Source organism: Lissotriton helveticus, chromosome 7 (assembly GCF_964261635.1).
Source record: "Lissotriton helveticus chromosome 7, aLisHel1.1, whole genome shotgun sequence".
NCBI classification, from domain to species: domain Eukaryota; kingdom Metazoa; phylum Chordata; class Amphibia; order Caudata; family Salamandridae; genus Lissotriton; species Lissotriton helveticus.
The window spans coordinates 1,065,666,562-1,065,679,631 of NC_136068.1; the positions used below are offsets into that span (position 1 = coordinate 1,065,666,562).

The 13,070-nt window shown below is 46.7% G+C and overlaps 1 protein-coding gene across 3 annotated transcripts in view; it reads right to left on the reverse strand.

The window, feature by feature from the left end:
• Nucleotides 1-13,070, reverse strand: part of RBFOX3 (RNA binding fox-1 homolog 3) — a 732,886-nt gene that overhangs the window by 36,151 nt on the left and 683,665 nt on the right. For all 3 annotated transcript variants that reach the window (XM_078653988.1, XM_078653986.1, XM_078653987.1), the window contains one exon: nt 5,880-6,012. In XM_078653988.1, coding sequence (XP_078510114.1) covers nt 5,880-6,012 — 133 coding nt within the window. The remainder of the gene's footprint in view (nt 1-5,879; nt 6,013-13,070) is intronic.

Genomic DNA, 13,070 nt, shown 5'->3' on the forward strand with positions numbered 1-13,070 from the left:
AATCAGTCACTCCCCAAGGACACATTCCCACACAGACACTGTCTCACACTTATAGACAAGCAGCATGATAAAGTCACATAAATATCCTAACAGTCATTCAGTGACACATACCAAGATACAATCCCACAGAGACACCCAGACATGCACTATTAGAAACATTAAATAACACACTCTGGGCACAATCAACCAATGACATGCTTGAATAGCCCCTGAAAATCATCCTCAGATAGTCACACTCTAGCACAGTGTACTACAACACACGTTAGCAAAACCAGTCACTAACATACTGGCAGACCCACCAATACCGTGACTGTCACTCATACTCACACACTCCTGTAGATACCAACCACAGTGATAACCAGACATCCTGCTATAGATGTGCAAATGCAAAAAACTTGGTACTTTTGTGCCCGCTCCTAAAATTCACCCACAAACCACTCCCAAGACCTGCGGTGCCTGGAATTGCTCTGTCCGTACCTGGACAGTTGATCAACGAGTCGGGTGTTTTCCACAGCGTTTGCGTTTAATCCATGCTTTGCTAACAGACTCACGCCCTGCAGCGCACCTATTCTGCTGTCTGGCAAATAATAATAATAATAATAATAATAATAAAAACACTTATAAAGCGCCTGGTTACACTTATGACAGTGTGTCCCCGCGCTAAGAAATGCTGCAGTATATCAAAGAGGCCAAGGTAAGGAGCCCACGCGGGTACAGGGGTACAAAACCAATATTACTTTGGGAAAAGGTATGTTTTAAGTTTGAGCCTGAATCTTGTTTCAGAGGGCTCCATGCGTAGATCTAGCGGGAGATTGTTCCAGTGCTTACTTGCAAGAAAGCGAAAGGAGCTACCTCCCATCCTGGTCTTACGTACGCGAGGGAGCTGAAACAGCATCGCTCCCGCAGATCTAAGGTTCCTGGTGGGGCGGTGAATAGTCAGCAGGTTGCGTAGGTAACTGGGTCCTTTTCCCTGGGCAATGCGATCAGCAAAGCATAGAGCTTTAAACTTAACACGTTCCTCAACAGGGAGCCAGTGAAGTTTTCGTAATGCTGTTTTACCGGAGGCTCTGCGGGGGAGATTCAATACCATGCGGGCCGCGGCATTTTGGACACACTGTAGTTGATGTAGACATTTACGGCTTAGTCCTAAAAAAAGGGCATTGCCGTAATCCAGGTGTGGAGTAACCAGGGCATGAATGAGTGTCTTCCTGGCGCTAATGGGGAGGAGATCTAGGACTTTCCGAAGAGTTTTTAAAATACCGAAACATTTACCCGTAACTTTACTGATTTGTTGCTTAAAGGAAAGCTCCGCATCTAGCCATATTCCCAAGTTTTTCACCAGGTTAGCGGGGTGGGGAAGTGCGCCCAGTTCTGATGGCCACCAAGCCTGCGACCAGGCAGAAGGGGATTTGCCCACTATCAACACTTCTGTTTTATCGCCATTGAGGCGTAGGCAATTGTTATGCATCCACCCTGCCAGAGAGCGCATGCAGTTGGAAAAATTGATGGCATCCTCTGGTTGATTGTGGGTGAGTTTAATTATCAATTGGGTATCGTCAGCGTATGTGACGATATCCACACCAAAAGTTTCCACTATATGGGCTAGCGGCTCCATATAAAGATTAAAAAGCGTGGGGCTCAAGCTTGAGCCCTGTGGTACCCCATGTTTTAATTTGTGGATAGATGATTTATATGGAGGGCATTGTACTTGGAAACTACGGTTTTCCAGAAAGGATACCATCCATTTCAGAGCTGGCCCGTCTATTCCCAGATCTGAGAGGCGAGACAGCAGTGTTGAGTGCAGCACGGTGTCAAAAGCTGCACTCAAGTACAATAATACCAATGCTGCTGTCTGCCCCTCATCTGCCAGTTGTCTTAAACATTCTGTGGAGAATAGAGCCGCCGACTCAGTAGAGTGGCCTGCTCTGAACCCTGATTGCGTAAAGTGGAGAAGCGAGTTCTCTTCGACAAACTTCATAAGTTGGCTGTTTACTATCTTCTCCACCACCTTCCCACAGAAGGGGAGGAGAGAGATAGGACGAAGATTTTGTAGCTGGGAAATGTGTATATTAGCCTTTTTTTTCAGATGTATTACTTGTGCCATTTTCCAGGTATCAGGCACATAGCATTCCTGAAAGGAAAGAGTAATCAAGTGCTCCAATTGCTCAATCATACAGTCAATGACTGCCTTACAGCGATTGGGGGCAATCACATCGATGGGGGAGCCAGACTGAATGCCATTGATGATTTTTAGCAAGTCTGCCCTCTCAGGAACAGTGAACTGGGTCAGAGAGGCCTTTTTAGCACCGACACTTCCCACGACTGGGTCAGTGGTCAACATGCCTCCTGTGAAAGTGGCATGTAGAGAATCCACTTTTTTTATGAAAAAGTCAGCGATATCTTCACATATTTCATTGGTGTAGTTATCCTGGGTCTCAAGCCTAGTTGGAGTAGTGAGCTCCTTATAGATCAGAAAGAGCTCTTTAGTGGGATTTTTGGCCGATTCAATGTGTCCATTGTAATGAGCGCCTTTGGCTGCTCTGACTAGTTTATAATAGGTTTTTAATTCTTTCTTATAAAGCATCTTATCCTCTGGAGTATAGTTTTTCCTCCAGTGACGCTCAGTATTTTTACACTTAGCTTTGGCTTCCCTAAGTTCCTTAGAAAACCAGGGGGCGCTTTTATTTTTCCTAATGGGAGGTTTGGATGACCAGGGAGCTATTGTATCCAGAGCCCTAGACACCCAGTTCTCATAGTGAACCCAAGCCTCAAGCAGGGTGTCGCTGAGGGGCGGCGGGTCTTTAAGTAGGGCAGATTTAAAATGTTCTGGCGTAAACTTCTTCCAGTTTCTATGTTTCACAGGCTGAGTTTTAGTCCCACTGTCATCCTGAGGATCAGCTTCCACTTCAAACGGAATGGCGAAATGGTCTGACCAGGCAATTTGCAGTGGCATAGCTGTTTTAATTCCTTCCCAGTTGGCAAAAATGAGATCTAAAAGGTGGCCACCTTGATGAGACGGGGCCATAGATTGAAGTTTAAGTGATCGAGCTTTCATTGCCACTATTACCTCCTGTGCCACCTTACAGTCCGGGTTTTCAAAATGCAAATTAAGATCCCCTAATACAAGAAATTTCTTATACCGCAGAGTATATGTAGTTATCAGCTCTGTCAAGAGATTACAGAACTGTGTAGTCTTCCCAGGAGGTCGGTATAAGAGGAGTCCATTAATAGTATATTTGGGGTTAACTTTTATCGTGAAAAATCCACCTTCACAATTGGGCAATGTGATCTTTTCTAAGGTGCAGTGCAGCTCACTTTTAAAAATGATTACCAATCCCCCCCCTATTTGTCTTTCTCTATCAATTCTGAGCAGGCAATATCCTGCGGGAACGGCTTCAAGGGTTTCAGGGGTAGAGGCCTCGTCTAACCATGTCTCCGTTAAGAGGAGCACATCAAGATTGTCCTCTAATATCAGATTGTATATCTCTAGCTTGTGTTTTTTGAGGGATCTGCAGTTTAACAGCATCAACTTCACATTTGTCAGACTCCCTACATCTTTCTTCCCCTTACTAATGGAGTAACCACAGAATCCACAGTGAGGCATGGTAGACTCTATTGACATCGTATGGCGGCAATTTGTGTCAGCGTTAGGGCGGAGGGCAAGTAGGTCGCCTCTAGTGTACCCAATTAAGGTTTTGGGGCAGGCATTTGTGGAGAAGTGAGCAGGGGTAGTGGCCCCGTGCCCCGGTCTGCCGCGGACGGGCGCAGACGGGCTTGCCTTTGGCGCGCAGTCGTCGCTCCCGCTGCGCTTCCGGTGGGGGCTCATGCTATGTGGCGGTAGTGGGGAGGGGTTAGAGGGGGCGTGGCTTCGCTAGTGGGCGTGTCCTGGCGACAGGCCAATCACGTCGCGGCAGCAAGTAATACCTTGTCCACGTCAGCAAGCAATCTGCTGAGTGGAGAGGGAATCACAGAATCGGCGATTTTAAAACAAATAGACAACAATATTAGGTGCAAGTAAAATAGGCTGTTTGTCCCTGCTCCCGGCTGTGCCTCAAGAGCTAAAGCTAGCAAAACGCTGCGCTAGTGATCAGCGCGCGTTTTAGATATATAGATAAATATAGATATATTGCCCAAGATTTTGATATAATATGTATCATTCTTCACTTGCTTTCTTGATGTAACTTGCGGCATACATGTGTTCTTCTTCACAGCATGCTTTACATGAAGTTGGGGCAGAGTTTCATTTTCTTTAGACCTACTCAAGATGGCAGCAGTTTAGTTCTTCTCCTTTCAGTTACCTCAATCCAAGATGGATGACAACACGAATCTTGAAATAACTTCCAGTCTGTAGAGTATATAAGCAGCAGCCACCTGGGCAAAGCTACACTGTAATGCTTTTGGAGCATTTTTCATCATGTTCATCGTCCAATAGTTCTCTTCTGGGCCCTATAATATTTCTGCAGTTGTTTCCTCTCTAGAGATTCTCCTGCCTGATTGACTTACTCCTCAGAGAAAGAGGTCAGTGCCCTTGAAGTCGTCTCTACTAATCCTACTCCAGCAGGAAGGTTTTTTCTATCACTTTGGCTTCTCCCTTCCATCAGGGGATCATTCTGGAAGGTAACAGTTGTTCAGTGAGATTCTAGCACTCAATGGCACTGTGGCTACTGGAAGGAGTTGGCCATAACTCTGGCAGCCTCACTGGAAGAACGATTCAAGTTTTCAGTATCCAGCCCTTGACATGTCTAGTTATCCTATTACAGTCACCAACTGACAAATGTGTCCTTTTGCCACACAGCTACACATGGACAATTGCAACGAGAAAGTCACCAGCTTGACCCCCACACGCTGCTCAGTACACGTACGGTGGCACAGACACACTGGCACATACAACATGGACACACATACATGGCTTGACATTCACTGTCACTCATGCACCCCTTGGCACAGTTAGACAGGGACACACAAACTGGCACTTTGATGTATACACACACACTCTGACACAGTCACTGAGTGCATCATATGAGGCATTGTGATTCAATGATACCGATTAAAGATCAGTCACTCAGAAAGCCACCTCAGAAAGCACCCATCTCACTGCAATCTGTCATCAAAATGTATACACATGCACACTCCTCAGTACAATCATTTACACACACATTCCCTACAGCACAACCAGTTACTGAGACACATGTCAACCAGCACTTTCACTCAATAACCCAGGCGATGCTACAACCACTTCCAGACTCAGTCCGTGGTAGTCACCCTCTGACACATTCTTTGGTAACGTGAACAATTATCACACACGTAGACACAGTCACATTATAAGAAAGCAATGGCGAAATAACTCAATGAAATGATACACACTCCACAGCACAGTCCGTACATAAGCACACATATACACACTCCCTACGGCACAGTCACTCAGCCACACACAATGCATCGCAGACTCGCCCAACTACACACAACTTAGAAGTCATTCTCTGACACATACAACAGTGCAGTCACTGAGACACACACACGATCACAGTCATGTTTTATAATGCACATACACCCTGGCACAATCACCCACCAACACACAAAAACTGGACTATTTATTTACTGACATGCGTGCTGCACAGTGACCCACGTGCACTCGAACCCACGCTCAGCCTCCCATTAACTCGTGTGAGACAAACGTTATCTTGTTACCTAAATAACCCCTACCCGTAGGACTATTCGGATACGTTTTGTAAAATACAAGACCCAGATACGTGCACAGGGAATTGGAAAAGAGCTGCATTCACACAGGGAAGGCCAGGGGGAAGGTGTGCATTGGTAAGATCAAGACTCCAGTCTCACTAAAGAAAGGCGGCCTCCTCGGCAGTGTGCGTCATACTCACGTCCCATAGGTGGGGATGGGTGGTGGCGGAGGGGCTGCCCTGAACGTGTTGTACACAGCACGGCCACGTCCTCGTAGGTGTGCCCCCCTGTACGCGACTGTAGTCCCTGCTGCTGGGTAAGGAAAGCCCGTTACTAGAGAGGGAAAGAAAACAAGGAGAAACTCCCATTACTACAAAGAGGAGCAAGGAGAGAGTATACATATGAGTAAACCTAGGCAATCCTATGTCACAATGCCACAAGCACAAGCCACAAACGTATACTGCACACAGAGACGGGTGCATAGGATAGCACATGTCACAAACATAGTACCAGGACTGATACATTTCACAGGTAGACGCAGACACCTACAAAGCCACACGAGGTGACTCTCCCTTGTGTAAGCACACCATCGCACAAGGACCCACTCACGCTAGAAGCCTCTGCTTGTGTCAACAAGGGGTTCCAACACTCCAAGAAATGATTCTCGTGATGCAGAGTAGCGACTGTGTGTTTTGATGGCATCCAACCAAGAAGCAATATCTGGTTTTAGAAGGACCAGGGACTTAAAAACCAAGGGGCATATTATCTACAATCTGTGATAAATATCGCAAAACGCCCTTCGCGCGTTTTACATTATTGCCCTCTATCGCTGAATTACATTGTCGTGTTAGCGGCGTATTAGCAACGCTTTGCTAACAGGTGAAGTACAATCCAGGAATAGACTGCGATAATCCTCATTAGCATATGAAATCCAGCAATGATTTCACAGCGCTAATGAAATGCTTGATAATAGGGGAGTGTGTACTTAACTATACAATCCACCTCCCATAGGCAATAATGGTAAGTCAGGTTTTATTCAGGCGTTAGGATCATGTGTTAATGGGGGCTTAGCGCACCTTTTCTCATTGCTACGCAGGTCCGGGGCAGCGTTGATAATACAGCGAAGTTGTGTTTGCGAAGTTTTTCAATGAAGTAATTGTAGGGAATGCCTACTTTGCATCTCATTAGCGATGTATTTCGCTAAGATGCGTAGCGTTAGCAAATCGGCTGCTAACATGCGCTGATGCATGTTAGCGCCGCCTTGTTAATATGGCGATGAGAATATCGCCGCTTTAGCAGCAAAAAGTGCCTCTAAAGCGGCGATACTGCCCTTGATAATATGCCCCTAAATATTATCATCCAGAAATTTAACCCAGATCAGGCTGCAATCTTGACAGATTGCTATGCGTTGAAATATTTCTATCCATGAAGTAAAGCCCAGAAGCTTTAACATGAATCATACGAGCACGTAAGAAGAACCCAGAAACCAACTTCTTGGTTCTTTGTGAGGCTGAGTGGGTCTCACAAAGAACGTCTGATCTGCTTTCCATGATCTGCTTTCTTGACCCAAACCAGGCAGAGGATAACTGCTTGTTGTGCACTCCTTTTAATCTTCCTCACTTGCTCATTGGGTACCAGGCAGTCTTCTCTGCTCATGCTTGGAGAAGAACTTTTCAGCTGCTATGCACTACTCCAAGGGTTTATCCACAGCTGGGGAATCGTTGGAATGGATATTACAATCCAAAGTCTTCTGGCTCTGAGTGTCCTTTTTCTTGTTTACGTTCTCACTGCGTGTGTAATGACTGCAGCTCCTCTGTACACTTGCGTTGGTGATTGCTTGTGAGTGGCTGGTGTGATGCTAATCTGAACCGTAATCCCATCTGAGTTTGAGCTACTGCCCACTGTGCTTTGCGTTGTTTTATTAGGTCGAGCTGACGTTAGCATTCATGCGAAGCATGAATGCTGTCAGCTCGACAACTAATGTGATCCGTTTTCAGGAGAGTGGACACCAAAGTGTTACGAGCGTTTTCAGGGTCGGATTTGACCTCGGGAGCGAGCGTCTGGTAGCTGCGCATGCGCAAAGCCGCTGCGCATGCGCAAAGCCCTTGCTCACACACAGGCAGCCCCCACCTCTCTGCATGCACGCACGCACACACACACACAGGCACGCGCATGCACACGCAGGCATACAGCACCCATACAGGCACACATACAGGCACACTATCCACTACCTCGCATTCTCTCTCAATCACACACAGTCACGCATGTGCACACACGTTCCCTCGCGCACACACTCCCCCCCCCCCCACGCATACAAACAGGCACGCACGCACTTTACATCAGCCCTGGGCCCCACTCACCAACTGCGCTCTTCCGGCAGGGCTCCTCACGGCGCGTCTCCATCTAAATCGGGGCTCCCTCAGGTCAGAGGAGCCCCGCAACAGGCGCCACACTCCTCCTTCTCCCCGGCCCCCTCCTGGGGACCCGGGCTACACCGGACGGCAGGGCGCTCCATGCGCCGGCAGCTCGCGGACCTGGGGAGGCGGGACTTCCGGTCGGCCGCGAGCGGATTGGCCGGCCGGCCAAGAGCTTCCAAGAGCTTCCGGGTCGCCGCGGGCAGCGTGGCGGCACTCTCCCGATCACTGGGTTGTGACACGGCCAATGCAATCAGGGAAGAAAGGCTTGTTTGTGGAGCCCTCTGGGGCGCCTCCGTCCTCGCTGCCAGCTCAATGGCACCTTTTCTTGCTGAAGGGGTGAAAAGTTCCGTTTTCTTCCTCTCCCGCCTCATCTGATGACATGAGCGCCGAGTGCGCTCGACCAAAGGTAAGTGGAAAGAAACATCTAGGCCTCGGGCGCTCTCTGCTCGCGAGCATAGGTTCTAAAACTTACACCTCGCTAGCCAAAGGCAACAGCGACCTCGGTATGAGAGATTGTGCGTGGTGCGCAGGTCAGCGAAGGTCACTCGAGGGAGCCTCGTTCTGATCTAGCAGGCATGGCAGCCGGAAGAGCTGACACGGCCCCCGACCCATGGCGCCTCCACGCAGCCCTGCACACTCCTTTCGTCAAGTAATTGGATTAATACCCGCTTCCTCCGGCTAATCTCCAAACGTGGGCGCGCGTTATTTAAAATCCTGCGGGATATTCTCCTTTTACACGAAGGAGGAGCACTTTATCCCTCTGCGCGCACTATTAGCCGCTTAACATCAGAACTAATGTGCGTGAAGCGACAGCGCAATCCCGGAGTGTCGTTTCGTCTCTGCAGATTCAGGGCTCTGATCCAGCTGCAATCCTGCTTTGCATTTTTTTGCTTCTCTGCAACATGTTCATCATGACTTGCTATGCACATGTTGTAGCGATATAGGTTGCATGATTCTAGGAGGTAAAATCATCCAATACCATATATGTTAAACTCATTGGATTTTAGTTTTGGAGGTGTGATATGGTTAGAACCAAGCCCTAATGGGCAGATGAGTGATGGTGGTGGCGGAGACTCATGAATAGGCTGCTACGGGGATTTAAGTAGGATGTAAAAAATGGGGGTTGTCTCTCAAAGCGGGAAGGCCTTTGTAATAAAGGGCGTGGTTTAATAAAAAATAAAGCACTAAAAATATGTGCTTAGCATAGTGCGCCGGCCGACTGGTATTTTTCTGCTTCTGTCATTGCATCCAGGTGTAAAATACAGCAAGTAACCTTAAAACAAAACAAAAAGCCAGGACTATTGGCTTTGTCAATGGTTTGTTAGTTGCATATGCTTCAGTTCTAAAATGATGAGACTGTGCAAGAACTATAACGAGTCTCTTTTACACTGATGAGGAGTACCTCGGAGGAAATGAAGAAGTGACTCTCCCACCCACTCACTGACTCTCCCACCCACTCACTGACTCTCCTACCCACTCACTGACTCTCCCACCCACTCACTGACTCTCCCACCGGCTCACTGACTCTCCCACCCACGCACTGACACTCCCACCCACGCACTGACTCTCCCACACACACTGACTCTCCCACCCACTCACTGACTCTCCCTCCCATTCACTGACTCTCCCTCCCACTCACTCTACCTCACACTCACTCTCCCTCCCACTCACTATCCCTCCCACCCACTCACTCTCCCACCCACCCACCCACTCACTCTCCCACCCACCCACCCACTCACTCTCCCACCCACCGACTCTCCCACCCACTCACTGACTCTCCCACCCACTCACTGACTCTCCCACCCACTCACTGACTCTCCCACCCACTCACTGACTCTCCCACCCACTCAATAACTCTCCCACCCACTCACTGACTCTCCCACCCACTCACTGACTCTCCCACCCACCCACTCACTGACTCTCCCACCCACCCACTCACTCACTGACTCTCCCACCCACCCACTCACTGACTCTCCCACTGTCACGCTCTCCCACTCTCAACAATACATATATTGCATTACAAATGCAATAGGTGTCACATTTGCGAAAGTATAAGCTATTGGCATTGTAAATAACAATGCTATTAATTTATCCATTTTCAAAACCAACACATAAAAAAAATATTGTCATTTACAATGCCAATAGCTCAAACTTTCCTAATGCGAGACCTATTGCATTGCAAATGCTTGTTATTATTGTTTTAGGTGTTTGGTCTTTGGGTACCCCTGTAGTAATCCTGGGGTCTGAGCCTGGTGCAGCTGAACATATACTATACACAAAGTTTACACTTGTGAGTCCTTTCTCCCTTCATATTTGCCTGTATACAAGGGGCACCAGATATACAGACATCAGCCAGGCCTTCTCCGTTCCTTCGGGGATGCAGTTAGGTGCTCTGTTCAAGCAATGCTGCAGTGGCGGCTCATTGTCAGGGGCTTCAGGGAGCAGCCCTACCTCATGGGAGTTGACACTTTATGCCTCTTTCCTCTGCTGCTGATGATTTAACGGTGCAATGTTCATGATACCATGACTGTCTACACTCTGCCAGTGCACAGGTGAGTCCTATCGGGCTTGTCTCCAGGCTCCGGATGACAGGAAGAGGAGGGTGACCGAGGCACGATCCAGCTACAGAGTGTTGTTTGAAAACACAGCACTGTCCATGGTTGTGTGCATTGCTCACATGACGGGTGTACTCCAACTACGATCTCCTCACACAGGCACGGTTCATTTTATGTAGCAGACAAACTGTGTTTGCCTCAGGCAGCCGACTGTATCTGCTAAAATGTCAGGCAGGGAGCATATCAGTCCCCTTTTCAAAGCAGGCCTCGCTGCTCGGGCTCCTCTTTGGGAATCATGGCTTACGTTACTAATATCCAGCACCAGATTCTTGCTCTGCTTCTGCCATGGAGCCTGATTTGCTAGCAAGGAAGTGAGGTAAGTTAAAACAACAATAAAAATGATTCTCTGTGCATGTGTGTGTATGTATTTGTGAGTGTGATTGAGTAACAGATGGAGTGTCAGTGTGTGTGGGAGCATGTTTGCGAGTGTCAAGTGAGGATCTGCATTTGAAAGAGTGTATAAGTGAGTGTGAGGTAGTGAGTACAGGGGTGTGTGTGTGTGTATGAAGGAGTGAGTGATTGAGAGAGGGTGTGGGTGGGAGCCCGGGCTGTAGCTATCAGTGGTTCAGCAGGTGCCATTGAACCAGGGCACAGTCAGTGACTGTGAAGGGGTGAGGATGTTTAGAAGTGAGAGCCATGAGTATGAGCATGTTTGTGCATGTGTGACAGTGAATGGGCGAGAGTAGGGTGATAAAGAGTAAGTGAGAGAGTGTGAGCTACAGTGAGTAAGCATGAAGACAGTGAATGTGAGAGGGAGTGGGTATGAGGGAGAGAGTGTGAGGGAGTAAGAGTATGACACTCCCCAAATAAATGCATTTTTGGGTTAGTAGTCGGCTAGGGGGGTTGGAGTCGGGCCTGCTATGTCTGTGTCAGAATAAAAGAGAAAACAGTGAGCCTTGATGCAAAAACAGGAGAGAAAGAGTGACAGAGATTTACATTTGGTGGCTGAATTTGAAAACGTGAACCCAGATAACCTGGAATTAATACCAGCTTCCATGCTTGTCCAAATTATGTGAGCCCTGGCGAACATTTTATTTTACAGAGCCTCCGTTATCACATATGCAAGCACTTTTAAATACTTGAGTGCAGGTTGTGCACTGTACAAACACATCTTCTGCTTCATTTTATGGTCGATAATGTTGCTCCATATATAGTAGGAACCTAGGTCACGTTTAGGGCCTGTATTACTGCTGGCTTGACTCTTAGTTCACTCAGCCTGTCCTATTCATTTGCCGGTGCACCCACCTCTATTTGCAACTCAGACTAAGTAGATGGGGCCGTCAGTCACTTGATAAAATGATTTGTGGAAGGCGAGGACAGGAAACATGAAGCCCTGCCTACATGCACACATTTGACACCTCTACCTTCAAGGATTGCTGTAGCAGAGATGAAGAAGAGTGCGTGCAGTGAAAATGAATTTAAAATAAGTAATTCTGGGGCATGGACTCCAGGCTATTGCCTTGTACATGACTGTAGTCATGAGTCCCCAAGGAGAATGACCATGCCTAGGAGGTATGGGCACGGGCATGGCTTCAGGAGGGCATGTTTGAGGTGTGAAACTCCCCAAATACAATCTTGGATTGCTAGGTCTATGTCAATTTTTCTCATTGTGCTCATGGCACTAAAAGCTTTAAAAATGTTATATTTTTTTAGCATTAACTTAATAAAAATGTATATAAATAATTACCATAAGTAATTTGGAAGAGCTGTTTTCTAGTCTTGAATGTTAATCTCCATCTAAGGTCTGTTATACTCTCTCCCAGCGTGCATGCTATATATTTATAAGAGGTGATGGATGATTATTTTTTTAAATGCTCATTTAGTTATATTTTTATATATATTTTTAAACATTTTTATGTCTTCTGCGAAAAAAGATTATTATTATTTTTAGAATTATACCTGCTGTTATTGTGAGAGAAAGAACGATCCTTTGTGTAAGATTGATGAGTTTATTATTTACTCTTTAGTGAAATTTGCACATGGTGTTGCAAAATTGGAGAAGGGTTGCTTTAAGGAATTGTAAAATGTACTTCTTTTATGTTCTTGGTGATTTGCACTTATTTTATAGGAGGAAAAGAAAGATGGAGTTTTAGCACTTTGAGAAAAGCTTCTGCCAAAATGCGTCAGTGCGTTAAGATTGGAAAATAAAATTAATTAATTATACGTTGCTACCCGGAGTGACCGCTGTCTTTTTGGTTGTCTGACCGAAGCTTGGATAATATATATATATATATATATATATATATATATATATATATATATATATATATATATATATATATATATATATATACTGGTTTACCAACAAAGTTGTGTAAATATGCACCATAGAAGTACTCCTTGAAAGGGTGCAACTGTA